Genomic DNA, 20203 nt, shown 5'->3' on the forward strand with positions numbered 1-20203 from the left:
CCTCCTGAGAGGGGTGGCTAATGCCTTCAGCCTCTAGGCTGAGGAAGTGCAAGAGACCTCGTACTTGTTGTTCGGGGTCCTTAGTCAAGCAGGGCCTCCTGCAAGGACTAAAAGGCGCTGATTGAAGAAGGGTCCTCCGTGGTGCCAGCAACCTTGCAGGTTCGTCTGATGCCACAGACTCGGGGGCACAGTCTTTTGCGTTTGCCATCTCCATTAGGCATGTGGCCTGGTTTCTTCTCTTAGGCCTGTCTCTAGGTGCACAGAACTCCATTCAGGACCTGCCTTTTGACACAGGGGCACTGTTCGCAGAACAGATAGACACCAAGTTGCTCGGGCTCAAGAACTCCTGTATGACCTTGAAAATCCTAGGCCTCTACATCCCGGGATCTGAGAGGAAGAAGGTTAAAGCCCCAGTTCTCTCAACAAAAGGGCCAGTATCCCCAGCAGGAGAGAGCCCCTTCATGCCCAAAGCCCTCCAAGCAGAAACAGGGCCGCCATCCTCTGTGTGGCCAACAATAGATTAGCCAGGCGAAAATCCAGAGCAAGCATTCCTTTTGAGGGTGCACCTAGGGACGACATACCGGATCCCAGGAACCTGCCCACCTGTTCTCCTTCAGGCTCCATCCCTTCTTCTCAGCATGAAGGGATATTACATCAGACCTTTGGGTCTTAGCCACTATCCAGCGTAGCTACACCCTCCAGCTCTCCTCCATACCATCTTCCTACCCTCTTCCCCCATCCTTCTTCAGGGACCTTTCTCACAAGCAGCTTCTCAGACAGGAGCTATCCCTGTTGCTCCAGGTGAGAGCAGTGGAGAGGGTGCCGCCAAAGTTTGAGAACAAAGGTTTCTATTTCAACTACTTTTTGAACCCTATGGCAAAAGGGGGCCTACGCCTATATTGGACTTGCAGGGCCTCAACAAATATTTGGTCAGCCTCAAGTTCCATATGGTCTCCCTGAGCATTGTCATTCCCAACCTAGATCCCAGGGACTATCATGCCACCCTTGACCTCGAGGATGTTTACTTCGATATCACCATCTTCAAAGGTCACAAGCGCTTCCTGAAGTGCATGGTGGGGAGGAACCACTACCAATTCACTGTCCTGCCCTTTGGCAAGGCCCCCAGGGTTTTCACCAAGTGCATGTCACAGGGACAAGGTGATAGTGATCTTCATTGCACCAACCTGACCTCAGGGCATTGATGAATCTGGTGTCTCGTATGCCCAGACAGCTGCCCTGAGACTGGACTTGCTCTCCCAGGACCAAGGGTACTCCACCTGATGTCAGGGTTTATCTGTGGTTGAACTCCCAGAAGCTAGCGGGTGCGGGTGATGATCAGTGGGTTCTTCTCAAGAGTCAAAAGCCCTCAACGCAGTCCGCCTATGCTGCCAAATGGATTAATTTGTCTGTATGGGCGCAGCAGTGGCAGGTCATCCCAGCCAAAGCTTCCTTCCAGGAAATCTTGGACTACTTGCGGCACCTGAAACGACAAGGCCTTGTTCTGCCCACCATTAGAATCCACCTGGAGGCCATTTCTGTGTTTCATCCGCCCATGCAAGGTCATTCAGTATTCTCCCACGATGTCACCTCCCAGTTCCTGAGAGGCCTAGAATGCCTATATCCTCAGGTCAGAGATTCTCTCCTGCAGTGGGACCTGAACCTGGTCTTGGCATAGCTCATGGGGGGGCCCTCTGTTCAAGCCCTTGGCCACATGTCACTTGTTGCTGCTCTGATTCAAGGTAGCCTTCCTGATCACCATTGCTTTGGCTAGACGGGTATTGGAGCTCCAAGCACTGATATCAGAACCACCATATACCCGGTTCTTCAAGGATAAGGTCCAGCTGCGGTCTCATCCAGCCTTTCCCCCCAAGGTGGTTTACACCTTCCATGTTGGACCAGGACATTTTTCTGCCCGATTTCTACCCCAAGCCTTGTGTGTGGGAGTAGGTGCCTTCACAAACTGGATATGCATTGGGCACTGGCCTTTTACCTGGAGAGGATATGTGCATTTCGCAGCTCCACACAGCTGTTCATGGCATATGCAGAGCATGGGAGGGGTTCCCCGATTTCCTCCCAGCAGCTGTCCAAATGGAGCACATGTGCATCTGCACATTTACTATGAGTTGGCAGAGGCCTAGCCACTAGAGTTGATTAGGGCCCACTCCACCAGGGCTCAGGCCTCCTCGCACGCTTACTTTGCACATGTCCCAATCCAGCGACGTGGTTGTTGGTACATATGTTCACATCTCATTATGCCATCACAATGCAGGCCAGGGAAGATGCTGTGTTTGGAAGAGTTGTACTGCAGTCTGCGTTCTCATAACTCTGACCCACCTTTGCAGACACTGCTTACAGACACCTGTGTTGAATGGGCATGAGCAAGCACTTGAAGAAAAGACAGTTACCTGTTCTGTAACTAGTGTTCTTCGAGATGTGTTGCTCATGTCCATTCAACCTCCCACCCTTCTCCCCTCTGTCAGAGTTCCAGCAAGAAGGAACTGAGGAGGGAGGGGCCAGGGGCACCCTATATAGTGCAATATGTGTGCGCCACTCCAGGGAGCACTGAGGACTCCAGCCCCTATGGGTACTGCTTAAGGAAAAACTTCCAGCACCAGTACATGTGGTAGGCACATATACCTATGTTGAATAGACATGAGCAATACATCTCAAAGAACACCAGTTACAGAACAGGTACAGGCCCGTCCAAAAAACTTGTACTTATAGTGAAACAACTTAAAGTGCGGAATTTTTTCCCCATGGCTGACTTCCATTTGCGCAAATTGAGGTGGGGGTTGGCGGGGTGGGAGGGGGGGTTGTGCAACTTAAGATTGGGGAATGGGAGGACTTATAACGCATCAGTTCATAGAAGCATTAACGACTGTAGTGCAGAACGGGTGTATACTGGGGCGACTTATAGCGAAGATGCTCTGTAACTGTCTTTTCCAAGAACATAGACAGTTTAGTGGTTGCACTTTAACATTTTAGCAGAAAACATAACTTCTTTAATATTTATTTGTCACATTATTTTTAAAGATACTTTTTAAAAAACAACTATAAAATCAAAATCCTATTTTAATGGCTCTTTAAAAATTACTTATTCATCCTATTTATCACATTCCAGTCCTTATTAAAAGTTAAACTTCTGGGCAAGCCACAACATAAAAATTTTGAAGTAAATGCTAGACATTAACAACAGCATTCATTTTTTGTTTGTGTTACTTTTATGTTGGTCATAGTTTCATGTCGCGATCCATCTTTTCTGAGTAGAAAGTCTTAAACCACATGTGTGCATTGGAGGCATATTTTTGAGATCATAGATTCTATTTAATATATTCATATGTGAGCAACAAATCCTGTTGGATTAATATGCAAGTTCATATGAGGATTTAAGTAGCCTAAAATTAGGATGGTAGTTGGTATTTCTTTAACATAAACCAAGTACTGTATATTTTCATTTTACTAGAGTACCATCTTTGAGTCAAGTTCTAAGTGTTATTTTTTTTAAAAGGTGTTATCAAAAATGAAATTGACTATGGCTAGAGCCAAGATAGCAGAGAAAGTTTAGTTGGATATTTTCTTGGGAAGACAAGTGTATAGAAAATAGCATGTGGCATGCTTTGCTGAGGAAAAGTCAGCAATAAATAGCAGTGCTTTCTCCCAAACCTTAAATAGTGGATTGAGTTATTTGTCAGTCTAGCAAATAACTTTTTATATGTCTGAATGTGTAAATAAAATATATATTTTTACAGGTACTGAGCTTTTAGGCTTTATGCAGTGAAAAAATACTACCTAGCTCATATAAGTGCATTGCTTTTAGCCATAAATGTCATGAATTAGTTATCTAATGTTATTGCTTTGTTCAGGAATCATTTTCTTCATGTAATTTTTAAAAACTAAACAATCTTTTCTCTTTTTCTTTGTTCATAGGATCTCTTTGTATTTAGACATGAACTTGCCCTGCTAAGAATATCGACCTTCATGGGCATAATAATGTTAGGTGGAATAAGTGGGCTCTTTTACACTCAGCTAATGGGTATTTTCACTGTAAGTATTGCGGTGTTTGATTTTTTTTTTTTAGATAGTTTATCAGAGTATCACAACTCAATTATATATGTATATACTATCAGGCAGTATTGAATGTATATATATATATATATATATATATATATATATATATATATATATATATAAACAGACAAATTGCTGTATAAGTAGTCTTTCAGTGCACTGTAGGGGAGGAAAGGGCAAAAAAATGTAGTTTTTCCCAGAGAGGAACAGTTATGGAATAACTTACCAATAGGGGAAATATATTCCTAAATTCCATCAGTAAGCGAATGGCTTTTGTCCTGATGATAAGGGTTTTATAATTATTTTTTCTTATATAGTGTAACTGTGACTCTACAATGCAATAAAATATATATAAATGTGTATATATATAACTTGCGGCAATGAAGCCTTGAGTTAATTATACATGCTGGGTAGAAGAACCTTTTAATAAATATTCAATTAAAGCATACAGTTTTAAGTTTTCTGTTAAGTTTGCAGAATTGCAAGAGTTTCAAGATAAATTAGTTTAATATTTAAATATCTGGAAAATCAGTAAATAGCCAACCTCTGGAAGGAAGCTTTCCAACTGGAATGACCATGAACACGTAATATCTACTTTATAATAAGAAATAAAACTTTGGTTGCTATAACATGGTTCTCCTTCTGTTAGAACTTAATAGTTGCAGAGGAAACCTTTTAGTCTTTATAAAGACTAAACTATAAGTTTCTGAAGTTCCAGTGCTCAGATAAAAAGAAAATATTAGAAAGTTTGTGCTTATGTACCGAAATGTATCATTTGTCTTGCAAAATTTATTACTGGTAATGATGTTCAGCAGCAATGGGCATCCAAGGCTAGTGAGAGGGCCACAATGAGTGTCCCTCTTTCATCTCAGTGGGCCTCTAGATAGTCATAACTGAGACAATCTTCTGGGATAGGGTAGTTTTGCTAACTCTGCTTACATATCTAGAATTGCAAGGTGTGCCAATTGAACCATAGCAGCGCTTTGGATGCAATGAAGCGCAGGGCTGTCACAGTCAATATTGTGTGCAATCAGCTTGCACTTCACTTCATGTGCACTTGGTTTACATGTGCAGGGCTCGACAAATACACTCGCCCGCTCGCCTGTGGCGAGTAGATTTTACCAGCTGGCGAGTGCAGGGGTGGACTGGCCCAGTGGGCTGTTGTGACGGACTAACTGAAGTCCGCACTATGGGCAGCGCGGCCCCATCTGATCCGCTGGCCGGTGGAGGAGCAGAACGCCGCTGGGAAGGGGGAAGTGCAGCGATTTTCAGCACTGGGCTGCCTGTGGGCATGAGGAGGCGGGGCGTGAGCCAGAGGGCGGGACCCCGGCAGACGCCAGGACGCTGGCATGACATGGCGTCCTGACGTCACGGCCGGCGACCGCCAGATTAAAAAAGGCTCCAGCAACCCCGCAAAGTGGAGGGGAGGGGAGGGGAGGGGAAGGGAGGGGAGGGGAGGGGAGGGGAGGGGAGAGGGAAGGGGCTTGTGCTGTGCGGAGGGAAGGGAAGAAAAAGGAAGGGGAAAAATATGGGGAAGGGGCTGAGGAGAGGGAAGGGGAGGGCAGTAAGTCAAGAGGAGAAGAAGAAGAAAGGGGAAGGCGCCAAGGGACAGGGGGTGAAGGAGAGACAAATGCCAGGGGACCAAGTGCAGACAATAAGGAAAAGGGTAGGAGCGGAGCTGTCAGTGGGAGGGGGACAGGGTGATGCTGGGAGAGGAGAGGGTAAGGGCATTGGGGGCTAGAGGGGGGAGGTGCTGGGAGAAGGCTTGAAAGAAGGGGTGGGCATGAGGAAGGCGGGGATGGGGCCAGGCATGTGCGAGGGCACAGGGCCATGAGGGTGGTGAGGGGGTAGGTATCAGGGAAAAAGAGGGCAAAGGGGGCAGGGGCAGTGAGGGAAGGAGGAGGCACCAGGAGGGTGCAGGTGCTAGGGGATTCTGGGGGTGAAGCAGAAGGGCAGACACCTGCAGGGGAGGGACCAGCACCAGAGGAGAGAGGCAGGGCAGGTGTGTAGAGGGAGGTGTTAGGAGAGGGGATGAGGAGAAGTAGCTCACATGATCAGAGTGGGGCTACTGGAGGAGTGGGCACAGGGGGGAGAGAAGGGCTGGTGGAGGGGGCTGGTTTCAGGAAGGCTGAGGGCAGTGAGAAGGGCAGGAGTCAGGACAGCAGAGGAGGGTGAGGGGTTTGGGAGCAGCAGGCACCAGGGGAGCTGATGGAGCAAAGGGAGGAGACATGGCAGCAGAGGGAAAAGGTAGAGGTTTATAAGATATTTATTAATAACTTGGGTGATATTTAACTTATTAGTAATTACTGTTCTTATTCTTATTAGGAATTTATGCCATTAAAAAAAACACTTGGGGGGTGTGGCGAGTCCCTTTTTTGTCTGGTGAGTAGGGTTTTCCATAATTTGTCGAGCCCCGTACATGCGTGTCATTTTAGTAATAATGGTAGGAAAATAAACTATGTGGATGGAAACCAGTGGAATCTAGCAACCCATCGTTTGGGCAACAGTAAACAAAATGTCTTGTGGGCCACCCATAGAACTCCAGTGAGCCACAGGTTGCCCACCACTGATGTACAAGATGGAAAAAGCTTAGCCAGACATTTAGATCCCAGAATAAGTTTGCAGAAGTTGTACTTGGAAAAACCATCGTTTTATTTCTCATTCAAATACCTCTTATTTCTGTTGGGAAACCAAGATGTCAACTAATATTATACATTAAAAAAACATACTTCGCCATGCTACATGTGACTTTACTAAGTAACCAGATAATCTTTTTCTGTATCTTGTTTTTTCTCATCCAAGTCTACTTTTTTGTTTAGTTTGCCCCATTTCTTCCACCACTGACTGAAATCAGATTGTAAGTTCTTTTGAGTAAAAAGTTGGTGTGTATTGTGACGCACCTAACATGCCCCAGGGGCCACAATGATACAGCACATGCCAAGGGCGCAACTTAAATGTGGTTGCATATACATGAAAAAATATATCCAAATAGCTTCTTTCACACTGATGGGCATGAATACAAAGATTAAGGCAAGACTACACAACACACAGTCCCCATTTAAGTTAGTTCTGATTATATTAATTAAATGTAATATTTACCCAATTTCCACCCATATGACAGCACTTTTAATGAGCAATGACAGTCTAGGAATTTAACTACTAAAATGCATATTAACAGAAGACCATTATATTGACTTCCCATTGTGGAGCGTGTTCCCAATGGAGGCCATGTTCAAAGGATTCCACCCACGGGCTATGTGTTGAGCCCCATATAAACCCAAACCGCACCGTGGGCTGCAAACAAACGGGCCAAGGGCCATGTGTTGAGTAGCCCTGTTGTAGAATAATAAATATTTGTAAGATGAGCAAATTTGATATGGAATCAATAAAACACAAACTTATCTTTTAAATTCTGTTGTAATAAACTAAAGGTAAAAGACTTCATAAGAGTATTGTAGTTAGCAAGAGGCAATCATTAAGCCAGGGAATTCAGAGGTAATGCTAATTTTAAAAGAAACCCAAACTTCTGAAAGTATGGGAAGTCACAGTTTAAGGTATTTATACTAAATTAGCATCTGCTCCAGCAGAGCTCTCGTGATTTACAAAGATGCTGAGGAGTGGATGCAAGTGGGATTGGCAAGTCAGAAGCCTTTGGAGAGTAGTTCAGCAGAACAGGCAGCATTCCTGCTCTTTTTCCAATGCTCTGTGCCAGAAATGTGAAGGGTGAGTAGCTTCTTCTCCCTGGCTCCCATCTAGCTCACAGTATTTCTTTGATGCTGTCATCAAACCGCAATTGGCTGTGTAGCTCTCAGATAATTGTGGCTGTATTATTTAAAACACCAACTTTTAGTCTGAAATTCATATAACCTAAAATTAGACCCTCTGTTCAAATTGTGACTAAATGAATTCAGCAAATTAACATTTTACACTTATTTTCCTTATGTTAGAAGTGATGCTGCAATCTGGCTTAAAATTAAAGAACCCCAAACTACAAACTTCAGTAGTGCTGACCTGCTCTATAATCCAAACTGACTACCACCTCTGAATAATACAATCTGTTAAAAAAAAAAAAAGGCTTATTATTTAACTTTATAGAAACCAAAGCCAATAGTTCATGTTGGTTATGGAGAAGGGATAATGTAAGTATGCTGAAATAATGTTAACTTAATCTAAGTAAGGGTACGTCTAGACTACATGCCTCTGTCACCAGAGGCATGTAGGTTAGGCTACCAGACATAGTAAAATGAAGCGGCGAGGCTTACCTGGGTGGTCGACAAATACCTTTGATGTCGAAACCCGTGCGTCCAGACTATCGCGCTGAGCCGACAAACAGATGATCAGCTGTTTGTCGGCTCAGCGCGGCAGCCATGTAAATTTAAATGAAGCGGCGAATATTTAAATCGCCGCTTCATTTTACTATGTCTGGTAGCCTAATCTACATGCCTCTGCCGACAGAGGCATGTAGTCTAGACGTACCCTTAGATTCAGTATACAGAATTTTTTTAAAAGCTTTAGAAGGTTCTCAGTTGCTTTCATTGATTTCCATATTAAATATGCTCATTAATTTTTTCTGCCAACCCTCCAAACTCAATATGGGATCTGAAGTGCAGCAGTATTTTTTCTTACTTGTTTATGAACACCAAAAATGAAAGAATCGGGGCCTCAAACTAAATCCCTGCAACTTCATTGTCTTTATAGTTAACTCCCATATTCAGTGCAGTTCAGTGGTTCAGTGCAATTACACTCTCTTTAATTGCATTCTTTTTTCACCAGTGTAAGTGATTGAAATTTAATAAACAGAGTCACAAATGAAATATAATCTGTAGCCCTCCTAGCTATGCTAGTTCTTTAAAGCTACCAGGAGAAGGGATGTAAGCAACTAGTTGCTTCCCCTCCCCCTCTTGCTGCCTCTGTCATACAGCAGGAGCCAGTGCTAGGAGGAGCTGACATTTAAAATGCAGAGCCGCAGCACCAGTGGCTTCCAAAGCTAGCACAAGCCAGGACTGCTCAGTCTCAACTTGAGCCAGGTCCTGAATGTACCTCTGATGTGGCTCTGCAGAGGAGTCCTATCGACTAACAATTTATATTGACTATATGATTAGCCCGATAACCACATTTTAACATCCTTAAAGGGCAACTAAAAGCAACTAAAAGATTATTTTTGTTAGTCCACACAGGAAAAAAAACTTGGAATACAATGGGATGTTAAATATCGATTAATTTACTAGTCGAGCAGTTAATGGAATTTCCATCAACTACTCAACTAGTCAATAGGCACTTACACATTCCTCCTTTGAAATGTAAAAGAGCCCCAGTGCCTCTCTGATAGAGGCAGCAAGGGGGGAAGCATTTGCTTATCAGATAGTCGATTAGTCGACTAGTCCTTAACAATGGGTAGATGAATGAAATGGCACCTCTTTATACCGCCCTTCATTGTGGATTGAGTTAAATGAATATCTGAACTAGAGCTTGTTGAAAATGCACTAAACAATTCACAATTAAGAAAATTGATGTTGTAAAATTAGGTGGATTTTACAAAAATTTTAAAAATTAACAGCTTCTGTCCTAAGAGACAATTACAAGACATTACTGCCTATTGTATTTCATCTTCACATGCTATTGGGTATCACTTCTGAATACCTGAAGAAGGGAAGTGGATGGGGACAGAAGTGGCTTTCTGCCTCCTCCTTGGTATCCGCCCTCAAAATCCTGGAGTTAGCTAGGGGCTGGTTGTTCAGCTCTTAATGCAAGTTAGAATAGTAGTAGTCCAAGATTGCCAGAACTCTATTCTGACCATGCTCTGTCTTCAATACATAGTTGAAATGCCTGAGGTTTTTATAGTGAATTAAATTTTTCATTCAACTCTCTCAGACCTCTGATATTTAATGGTTTTTTAAACTAAACAAAAAGCATATCACTTAGCTTATCTTTCCAATTGCCTGCAGTCTCAAAATGTACATTCTCATTTTTGTTCTTCTCTCTGAGACTGAACTATTTTGGTTGATTTTAAATCAGAATACTGAAATTGGTACAACTTCTTGTGTGCCTGTAAATATCATTATAAAGAGCCTCTTTTTGTAATGTGAATTATTGCTTAGGGGAATAAGCTGCATTGGTATAAGCACTTTTATACCACTTTAACTGCACCTACATTAGGGGATTATACTGTTTTAAATATAGTGGTATATAATTAAGGTGGCACAATTTCTGTGTGTAGACAAGCCCTCAGTCCATCTGCTCATATTACTATAATCTTTTAGACCATATTTAAAGAAACAGCTGTATGCCTGTACACTTCATTTCTAAAAACTGCTTTAATAATATGGTTTCTAAGCTTCTAAATCTCTCTTTGATTTAATTTTCTGTAGTATGAGCCAATTTTTGTAAATTTTTTTTTCCATTTTAGACCATGCTGTGCATTCTTTTAGTTTCATAACTTTACACCCTACTGGAAGGTCAGAGGAGTTTAAGACCTGGATGCTAAAAATGTCATAGTATTCTGGAGGGAACGTTAGGTACATCTGCATGGGATAATAGCCCATGTCATCGTCATGCTCAGCTGATTTAAGATTGCAGGGCTGGGGCTGCTGGTCTAAAATATTCTGTATAGATATTTGGTCTTGGGCTACAACATAACAATGGCCATGCTGGGTCAGACCAACGGTCTATCTAGCCCAGTATTCTGTCTGCTATCCGTGGCCAATACCAGATGCTCCAGAGGGAGGGATCGCTCCAGAGGGAGGGATCACAACAGGTAATCCTCCTATGATACCTCTCCTGTCACCCACTTCCAGAGAAACAGAGGATTGGGACACCATTCCTACCCATCCTGGCTAATAGCCATTGATGGACCTAATCTCCATGAATCTATCTAGCTCTTTTTTGAACCCTGTTAAAGTCCTAGCCTTCACCACAAATCCTCTGGCAAGGAGTTCCACAAGTTGATTGTGTGCTGAGTGAAGAAAAACTTCTCTTTGTTTGTTTTAAACCTGCTGCCTATAAATTTCATTTGGTGACCCCTAACTCTTATATTGTAGGAATTTTTCGTATTCACTTTTTCCATACCAGTCATGATTTTATACACCTCTATCATATCCCCCCCTTAGTTTCCCCTTTTCTAAGCTGAAAAGTACAAGTCTTGTTAATCTCTCTTCATATGGGACCCATTCCAATCCCCTAATCATTTTGTTGCCCTTTTCCGAACCTTTTCCAATGCCAATATATCAAAAGTAGAGGGTCTCAGAACTTAGAAAAGACCTAGATTTAGAGGTACAAGGATTAACAAGAAGTAAATAGATATCCGAGTTTTTTATTTACTACTTGTATATTACAGGCAGTCCCCGGGTTACGTACAAGATAAGAACAAACCTACAGTCCCTAAGTTGAATCTGTATGTAAGTCGGAACTGGCGTCAGCCGCTGCTGAAACTGATCAGTTTCAACAGCGGCTGAATCTGGACTCCAGTTCTGACTTACATACGGATTCAACTTAAGAACCCAGGTGTCCCCAAGTCAGCTGCTGCTGAAACTGATCAGCGGCTGATTCCAGGAAGCCTGGGGCAGAGCAACTCTGCCTCGGGCTTCCTGTAGTCAGCCCCTGGTCAGTTTCAGCAGCAGCTGACTTGGGGACGCCTGGGGCAGAGCAGCTGGGGTGCTGCTGGGTTGCTCCAGTAGCGCGGCTCCTCGGCGCTACTGGAGCAACCCAGAAGCACCCCAGCTGCTCTGCCCCAGGCGTCCTGATTCAGCCGCTGCTGAAACTGACCAGCAGCGGCTGAATCAAGACGCCTGGGGCAGAGCAGCTGGGGTGCTGCCGGATTGGTACAGTAGCGCCGAGGAGCGGCCCTGCGGGACCAACCCGGCAGCGCCCCAGCTGCTCTACCCCAGGCGTAGGCAAGAAAAGCCTGGTCTCCTGGGGGGAGAGACGGGGGGCACTAGCTGCACACCCCCCCCCCCAGCAGACCAGGGAGACGCAGGTGGCGTGACCGCCCGCGTCCTCCATGGCTTTGCTCCGTCTCCCTGGTCTGCTGCAGTGCATCTGAGCGTCCCGCCGCTCCAGTCCTCCGGGGCGAGAAAAGCCCCGTTTGTATCCGCATAACTCAGGGACTGCCTGTACTGTATCTCTCATTGTTAGGGTTGCCAGATGGTTTAACCAAAAATACTGAATACCCCTTCTCCCCTCCCCCCCCTAAACACTGGGGAAACAGTTCTGTTGAGGGGGGAAAAAAGGAGGGGGGGAGACCAAAGTTGTTGAGCAAAAAAGACTCTTTTTATTAAGCAAGAGTTATTAAGCAAAATAATAATAGTAATAATAAAAAAACAGCATTAAAACAGCATGGCCCCTTTCAGAGTGCATGCAGAGTCAGATTAGGTATAGGAATAGGGAGAGGTTGAGCACTAAGACCCAGGGAAGGCATTGCTTCCCCTTGGTCTTTACGCTTTTTGTTTTCTTGATCAAGCCAGAATGCAGCTTCCCTGCAGAACCAGGTAAGCAGGGGGTCGGGAGCCTGGGGGGGTCAAGAGGCCAGGGGTCGGCCCAGTTGCCGACTGTGTCGTAGGGTTGCCAGGTGTCCGATATTTTCGTCTCCTGGCCAGGAAAAAAATCAGAAAATATTGGACATTTTAGGTACCCGGTATTATCTAAATTTTTTTACCGGACAGGAGGCGAAAATACCGGACTGTCCAAGTCAATACTGGATACCTGGCATCCCCGCAGTCATTATTATTGAACCTGAAGTAAGGAAGCAAATACAGTACAGTACTAGAAATGTAAAAATTCATGTAAAAAGGTAATTGCGTAACCACTAAAAATCTTAGCGGTTATATAGTGACACACACTGCGGGCCCACAGTGAAGCTTCTTCACTGGGAGCGGGAGCCAGCAAGAGCTGCTGGCCCTGCTTCTGTGGAGGAGGCTTCACTGCTGCAGCAAAGTCACTTCCTAGGAGTGGGTCCAGCAGGGCATGCTGGTCCTGCTCCAGGAGAGGAGGCTTCTCTGCCACAGCAAAGCTGCCTCCCCAGGAGCAGGGCCAGAATTTCCTGCTGGCCTGCTCCTGAGCAGCCAGCATGTAACCTGCAGTGGAAGGGCCAAGCCAGGCCTGCCATGGACAGGGGCTGGTCCGGCCGGCTGGCCAGAGCAGCCCCTGTCTGCAGTGAGCTCCAGGGGGCTGGAGCGCTTAACCAGAACCGGTAAATATTACCCATTAAGGGTGCTGTTAACATGTTAACCTTTCTCATCCCTATACTGTATAAAGTAAAAAATTAAGTGTAATGCAGGTTTTTTTCATGTAATCTGGGCATTTTTTAAACTGCACTTATTTTGAACTTTTTTGCACTACTACTAATTTCATGTCCACCTTTACTTGTGACTTTGCACTTTTATGTGAAAATAAAATAAAAAAATACAAATACCGAATAATATGGGATGCTATTTAAAATCATATTTTAGTTTGTTTTTAATTTTTATTCTCTTTTTCATTGTTTTTAAATTGCTTGGAACTCTAAGGGATTCAGTCTCCTAACTTTTTTTTTAAGGCTGTTATTTTTTAGATATGTGGGGTTTAATGATCGGCCTCTTCTCTTTCTTTTATTTTGAGATGTAGATATAAAAACCACACACACACGCACAAAATCCCATATTCCCATGGTTGGTGGAAGGTAACAGGATAATCGCTTCAGCAGTGATCCTCTGATGTCATAGTAGGAGACCAGTAAAAGCGGATTATCTCTGACCCAGATAAAATAATTAGAAATTACTTGGACACTTACACATAACAGATCTACTAATCTCATTTCCAGAGTTTAAAAAAAAGGTTTGTCTCGCAACATAACACTACCAGATGTTTCAATTGAACTGCATCCTTTGCGGAGACTAATCTGAACCCTAATTTTAAAGGATTACCTTTGATTGTTTTTATTTAAAATGCTAAATGGGATGTGTTTTCATTTTTCCGTATGTTCTTACAGATGATTAATATAGAATTAAAGGATTTTTGTTCAATTTTTCGGTGCAGCCCAGCATTGTCATGTCTTTCTGTATTACATAATATATCTATATTACACAGATGATATGTTGTGTTTTCAATGCTAGCTATTTATGATTTCATTTATGTTTCTGTAGTCATTGAGCTATATACTAGATAGGTTACCATAGTTCTGATAAATACTCTATCATTTCTGCTAAATGTTGATGCTTATATAAGTTGAGTGGACAGTGAATTTAGTAATTTGATTAATGCTGCCAGGCTTTCTTGTTAATTAATTCTTTGTACAGTGTACAGTGATATGCCAGTATCATTGTATATGAATACTGTGTGGATCTCGTAGCAATGTTTTCTCTTTATTTACTCTGGGAAAGGCTGGAAGAGAAAATAGTTTAGCAGCTGGTATTGAGCAGCTTGTTCTGTTATACCTTGTGATGCCTTGACCGTCCATCTAACCTCTTGTCCTTTATAAGCATTTTAATGTGATCATGAACTGTGTATTGTTACAGTACATGTCCTTTTCATTGCGAAGTGGAAAATGGCTTTCAGCACCTGCTGAAAATAACTTGTAAATTCTTAAATATAAGTATTCAACCACTTTTAACCAACACTTGTCACTGTTTTTGTTTGATTGTTTTAATTCTCCTTCCTTAGAGAAATGAAAAAAAAGTTTAATTTAGCCAAATAAGTTTTGTGTAATGTTCTTTTACTCTTTGGGGATTATACTTTTAGTTTGGAGGGTAATATTTTATTTAACTTTCCATGCTAATTGAAAAATGGAAACTGAAAAATAAACAACAGATAAAAAACAAGAAAAAATTTACATCAGCAGATAAAATCCTAGCCCTTTTTTTGTTTTATAAACAGCAACTCAGATAATTGTTCCCTATAATGAAGCATATAAAGTATACTGTATTTACTTAATTAAAACTATTATGTAAATAAGGAATACATAAACTCAGAATATTTGCAGTTTTACTATTCTTTCCCCACTTTACAATTTTAATCCATTACATTTTAATATACACCGCACATTTTTTTTTATAAAGTCATCAATACACAAATTATACAACTCTGGCCCAAAATGCTTTTTGTCTCAACTATTAATCATCTTACAACTGAAAATATTTGCAATCCTATGCTTAATCAGATAATCTATTAAGTACTGTTTTGATTAGTCAAATAATGAGGATTTACCTGTTTTTCAAACACAAGAGAAATGTAATCAAAGGACTTTAAATCCTTGTAATTAAGTTTAGCAAAGGAACAATCGGGACCAGAGCTAGAAATTGCTATTTTAAAACTTCTCCTATACCTGGATAGAATAAAATAAAAAATGAAATTATAGGTTGGACCTCCCGGGTCCAGCACCTTTTGGATTTGATAGGTCCTGAAGGAAGGAATTTGCCTGACCAGGAGAGGTCCCCTGCCATGGCCCCTCAGCCTGCAGCCCCTGCCACAGGCTCATTCCTTCCCAAACGGGCTGCCTGCTGACAGTCTCCAGCCCCAGCAGGGCTGCCGCACTCTGTCCCCGCTGCTGGCTGGGCTGCCATGGTGCTAGCCCAGCTCCTGGGCGGCAGGCAGCTTGGGCCCCACTGCTTCCTGAGCTGCCATGGGCTCACAGTTCTAATGCCGGGTTGCTGCAGCCCCAGGCCCATACCACTCAAGCGACCCACAGTCTGAGCCCCTGGAGGGCTGTAGTAGCCTTGGCCACGGCCAACCTTCCTCTGCTAGGTTGCACTGGTCCCACTTCTGTGGCCTCGGTTGGGCTGCAGTGGCTCCGGTCCCACTACCATCAGTTGTCGGGGCTCCCAGCCCTGCCAGGCTCCCAGCTGCTGGCCCTCCTGCCCCGGGGCTTTCTCATCCAAGAACATCCATGGTCCTTTATGACTACAGATGTTGCTGGGCCAGAGTCCTGGTTAAGGGAGGTGCAACCTTTATTAGAAAATGTATTCGGGCAACATTCTGTCCATCTGTATCTCTGTTACTTTTATCCTTTCCTGTCCCCTTTTCTGCCTTCTCTATCCCCCTCCAAATATAGGTAAATCTACCTTTAGAAAGCTGCATAAAACCCTGGAAATTAAACTGTAGAAAGCAATCATACACAGTTCATGAATGGAAGTTAATAAACCATATAATGTAAGAGGCCTTTTTCATTTCTAAATTATTATTCTCTTATCTGCTAACCCCGTTGTTGTATTTTTTTCTACAAATGTGGTCTATATATATTTCAGATATTTAGCATCCTATTATATCTGAACTATTTTGTCTTCCAAGTAATATTAAAAAAATACAAATTCATTTAAAAATTGTTTAAATCATCCAGTCTCTTTTATGATGTAATCTAGCACATAAGAAGTAAATTTGGTTTATATCCTGTATCTTCATAAATTTAATTATGAAAAATAATCAGAACCCCATCTATCTCACCAGGGTATAATTTTTGTTTGGCCCAACCTAAACTTCAGAATGAGTCATAAATATTTTTTATTTGAGTAACATACCGCATTACTAAATGAAATTTATGGCATTATTTTTGAGAGTATAATTTGCAGTTGTAACAAATTCTGCTGAATAGAATGTTGTAGAAAACTTCTTATCCTCTTAATGGAAATAAAATTAAAATCTTCTGTTCGACAATTTGCAGTAAGAAATCATTTTTGTATCTCAGATACTTAAATGCTTTTCTGAACAGAAGAATAAGTAAAACTGAGACATTAAAATAAGCAACCATAATAATAAAACAAAGTGTGGCCTCTTACAAAGCTTGGAATTTTTGTTTTTCCATCAAATCTATACATCAGATCATTTAGATGGCAGCTTTTTGGGAGAAAGGAGAGTAGTCTGATTTTCTTTTCTAAACTATTTCTCTAGATGTTCCTTGAAGTAGTAGTGATGAGGATTAAGGGAAATGGTAAATTGTATAGTGTCATGTAAATATGCATATGCCTTCTTCTAAATTCCACAAACTTGGAAATAGATTGGATAATTGCTCTTGAACTTTTCACATCATTCTGTCTCCATTTATCAGGAGTTCCCAAATTTGTCGTCAGATGCTTTCTTTTCATCACATCATTTTTTAGGTATCTGACAAATTGGGCAGGAAATACAAAATCTGTCAAAAAGTCTGCGTAGCCAAATTCATTAAGGCACTGAGGAGAATGGATTTATTTCCCCAGAGCAGCATAATGAAACTTTCTTTATCATCTCACACACAAAAATATTTAATCAAAGAAAATGGGGGTGGAGTAGAGAAAAGAACAACTAAACTGAACGTAGATTATTCAAATAATTGTCTGGCTAGGTTTACAAACAAATAGACAAAAAACCTTAATCACATACATATAATCATATCAAAATTCTAGACTAAAAAGAGCTTTAAAAAAGGTTGGCCAAAAGTAAAAAGAGAATCAGACTAATAGCCTATATACAACTGCCCAGCCTTGTGGTCTATGTAAACAGTAAAAAGAAACATTAATTTTTAAAAAGTTAGCATTCCTTATGACATATTGGTATTTGATACTTCACAAGGGCTCACCTGTCACTTCCGTTTGCACAGTGAAAGGATGGTAGACAGATGAAAGAAATAAAAGACTGATGTTTTGTTCAAGTACTAAGGTATTCAGTATGCTCCCTTATATTCTGAGATATCAGCTATGGCTGCAGGTTCAGAAGAGGCACTATGGATTTTTTCCTCTTTCTTCTTAATTGCTCTCTCTTTCTACATTGCAATGCATTCAAGAGTTGGAAACGATGTACTGTGCAGATAGGACAATATGCTTGTGTTCATTGTAATTCAGGTATTAAGTAGTGCTGTAGTGATTAGACTTCACTTCTCTTAACCCACATGAGAGTAAATGAGTGAGAGATTTCTGCTCTATGCTTCAGAGTTAGTACAGTGAATTACAAATTGGTGCTTGTCCATTGGAAGGCTCAAATCTATAATCTAGGCAAAGGAAAAATGTTCCTTCAGTATGTTTGTTCCATCATAAATTAATTCATGATGATTCCATCTTATTGCACAGTTGCCTGTTGCATTTTATATTTAATTATTTTCTTCAAGTAGTCCGTTATATTAATAAATAAGTCGCTTTATGAAAGATGTATTCCACTTAGTAGGTCTTCACCGCGGTGAGTTCATTTTTCTATTGCTTCTTTAAGTTGGTTTGCAGGATTCAGTAAGGTCTCAGTTATATCTCTTCTTCCCTATCGTAATCACCCTAGTAACTGGAGCACCTTATTTTCCTTGGAGAGAGCAGGCAAGCTGTTCTTGCAGACTTGTTGCCAAAATAAGAAGACACTCAGCACCCACCACCAGAGACTGAATGCTACACCTGTGCTGCATCCCTTGCTGCAGCTCTTAGAAAAGCAACAGTTATTTTATAATTGTAATTATTTCTCAAGATATTTTGGCATTTCTCGCTAATCTAATCTTGAATTATTTTGCTTGGTTTAGCGATCCTTATAATTCTTCTGTTTCTGAATAACCACATGCATACTAATGGAAGAATACGTTTAATTCCAATGAGGATAGGTGGTTTTGGAATGTGGAAGACTAGATTGCTGAGCTGGTCAGTTGCTGATCAGTCATGTTTTCCTGTGTGCAGTTGTAACTTTAGTGTGTTTCTTGAAGTTAACAAGACTATTAATTATGCCACACTTGTGCTACTTTTAAAGATATTTGCACATTAAAAACTCTCAAAGGCTTTAAATATTAGAATTAGCTAGAAATCAGTATCAAAAGTACCTCTTAAAATATTTCCTGTACTCAAAGCTGATCATCCATACAGATAACCGAAGCTTCTTAGGTTGAACAGGATATTAATATTGAACAAACCAAAGTTTTGCATTAGAAGCATAATAAATAGAATGACCATATTCTGACCTACTGTTCTTTGATGAGGGCATTGACATTAGTGGGAGCTATTGAGAGGTCAGCCCTTGAAAATGAATTCACTTATTTAGTCTACTGAGTAAAAAACATGGGGTATGTGTACACTGCAATGAGACAGCCATGGCAAGCCTATGCCAACTGATTTGGTTTGTAAGGCTCAGGGTGTGGGATAGTTCATTTGTGGTATAGACATTAGAGCTCAGGCTGGAGCCCAAGTTGTAAGAACTTCTCACCTTGCAGAATCCTAGAGCACAGTCTCCAGCCAAAGCCTATACGTTTACACTGCAATTAAATACTCTCAAAGTCTTTAAACATCATATTTAGCTGAAAATCAGTATGAAATGTACCTCTTAAGTATACAGGTTGAAACTCTCTAGTCTGGCACCATGGGGACGTGACCAATGCCGAACCAGAGAATTTGCCAGATCATGGGAGATCAGTACTAATCTAGCAGCATTACCAACACTTCCACTATTTACTGGGCTCTTAGAAGACATTTAGGGGTAAATTAGAGCTAAATAACAGCAGAGAACACAGAGAAGCAAGACTGGAGGCTATAAACAAATGTTATGGGACCCCGGGAAACTTAGCCACACCCCGTAAGTGGACATCTGGCTAGCTAAATCATGCTAAATTAGAAATCAGTGTGCCTGCTTTTCATCAGGAGTAATACTTTTTCTAAAATAGCTATTTTAAAATAACGGTAGTGTGAATGCTTTGTTGCCACTATTTTGAAATAATTACTCCCCAAAGTAATTAGAAGTAATTATTCCTCAGTGCTTCCTGGGGCTCTAAATCCAAGGTAGCACATCCACATTAACAGAGCCTGCCTTGGACTAATTTTGAAGTTTCCCTGTTGTGTGGACACCCTAGTTTGAATTTGTTAAATCGGGAGCTAAGTTGAATTTACTAATTTTGAAATAGTTTCCTAATGTAGACATGGCCTTGGAGGCCTAACTTTGAAAATACATTTTAATTCACTTTTACTTTTTTGTTTGATTTGTTGTTTGAGGGATGGAGGTGGGGAAATCAGATGAAAAGAGCATTAGAAATAGTGCTTCTGCTTGGTATCTGGGAAGAAATGGTAAGTGCCCGATGAATAGGTCCAATTATCTTACTAAGTGTATTGTCCAACTTATGGTTTATTGATTTGATTTCATGGAACCTGATAGCTATATCCATGGTTTATAGAGAAATAAAAAATCACTAGTTCAATAAGACTTGGGAATTATTTTTCTAACATCAAAATTTATCCTGGTAAAA

The 20203-nt window shown here is 41.6% G+C and overlaps 1 protein-coding gene across 4 annotated transcripts in view; it reads left to right on the forward strand.

Moving 5' to 3' along the window:
- Window positions 1-20203, forward strand: part of ZDHHC21 (zDHHC palmitoyltransferase 21) — an 85638-nt gene that overhangs the window by 49842 nt on the left and 15593 nt on the right. For 3 of the 4 annotated variants that reach the window (XM_075931558.2, XM_075931555.2, XM_075931557.2), the window contains one exon: window positions 3928-4044. In XM_075931558.2, coding sequence (XP_075787673.1) covers window positions 3928-4044 — 117 coding nt within the window. Of the gene's footprint in view, window positions 1-3927; window positions 4045-7655; window positions 7792-20203 lie in introns of all 4 variants that reach the window. The other variant, XR_012904628.2, reaches the window with a different exon arrangement.

The sequence above is a fragment of the Pelodiscus sinensis genome, chromosome 6, assembly GCF_052426305.1.
Source record: "Pelodiscus sinensis isolate ZL-2025 chromosome 6, ASM5242630v1, whole genome shotgun sequence".
In the NCBI taxonomy this organism is placed as follows: Eukaryota; Metazoa; Chordata; order Testudines; family Trionychidae; genus Pelodiscus; species Pelodiscus sinensis.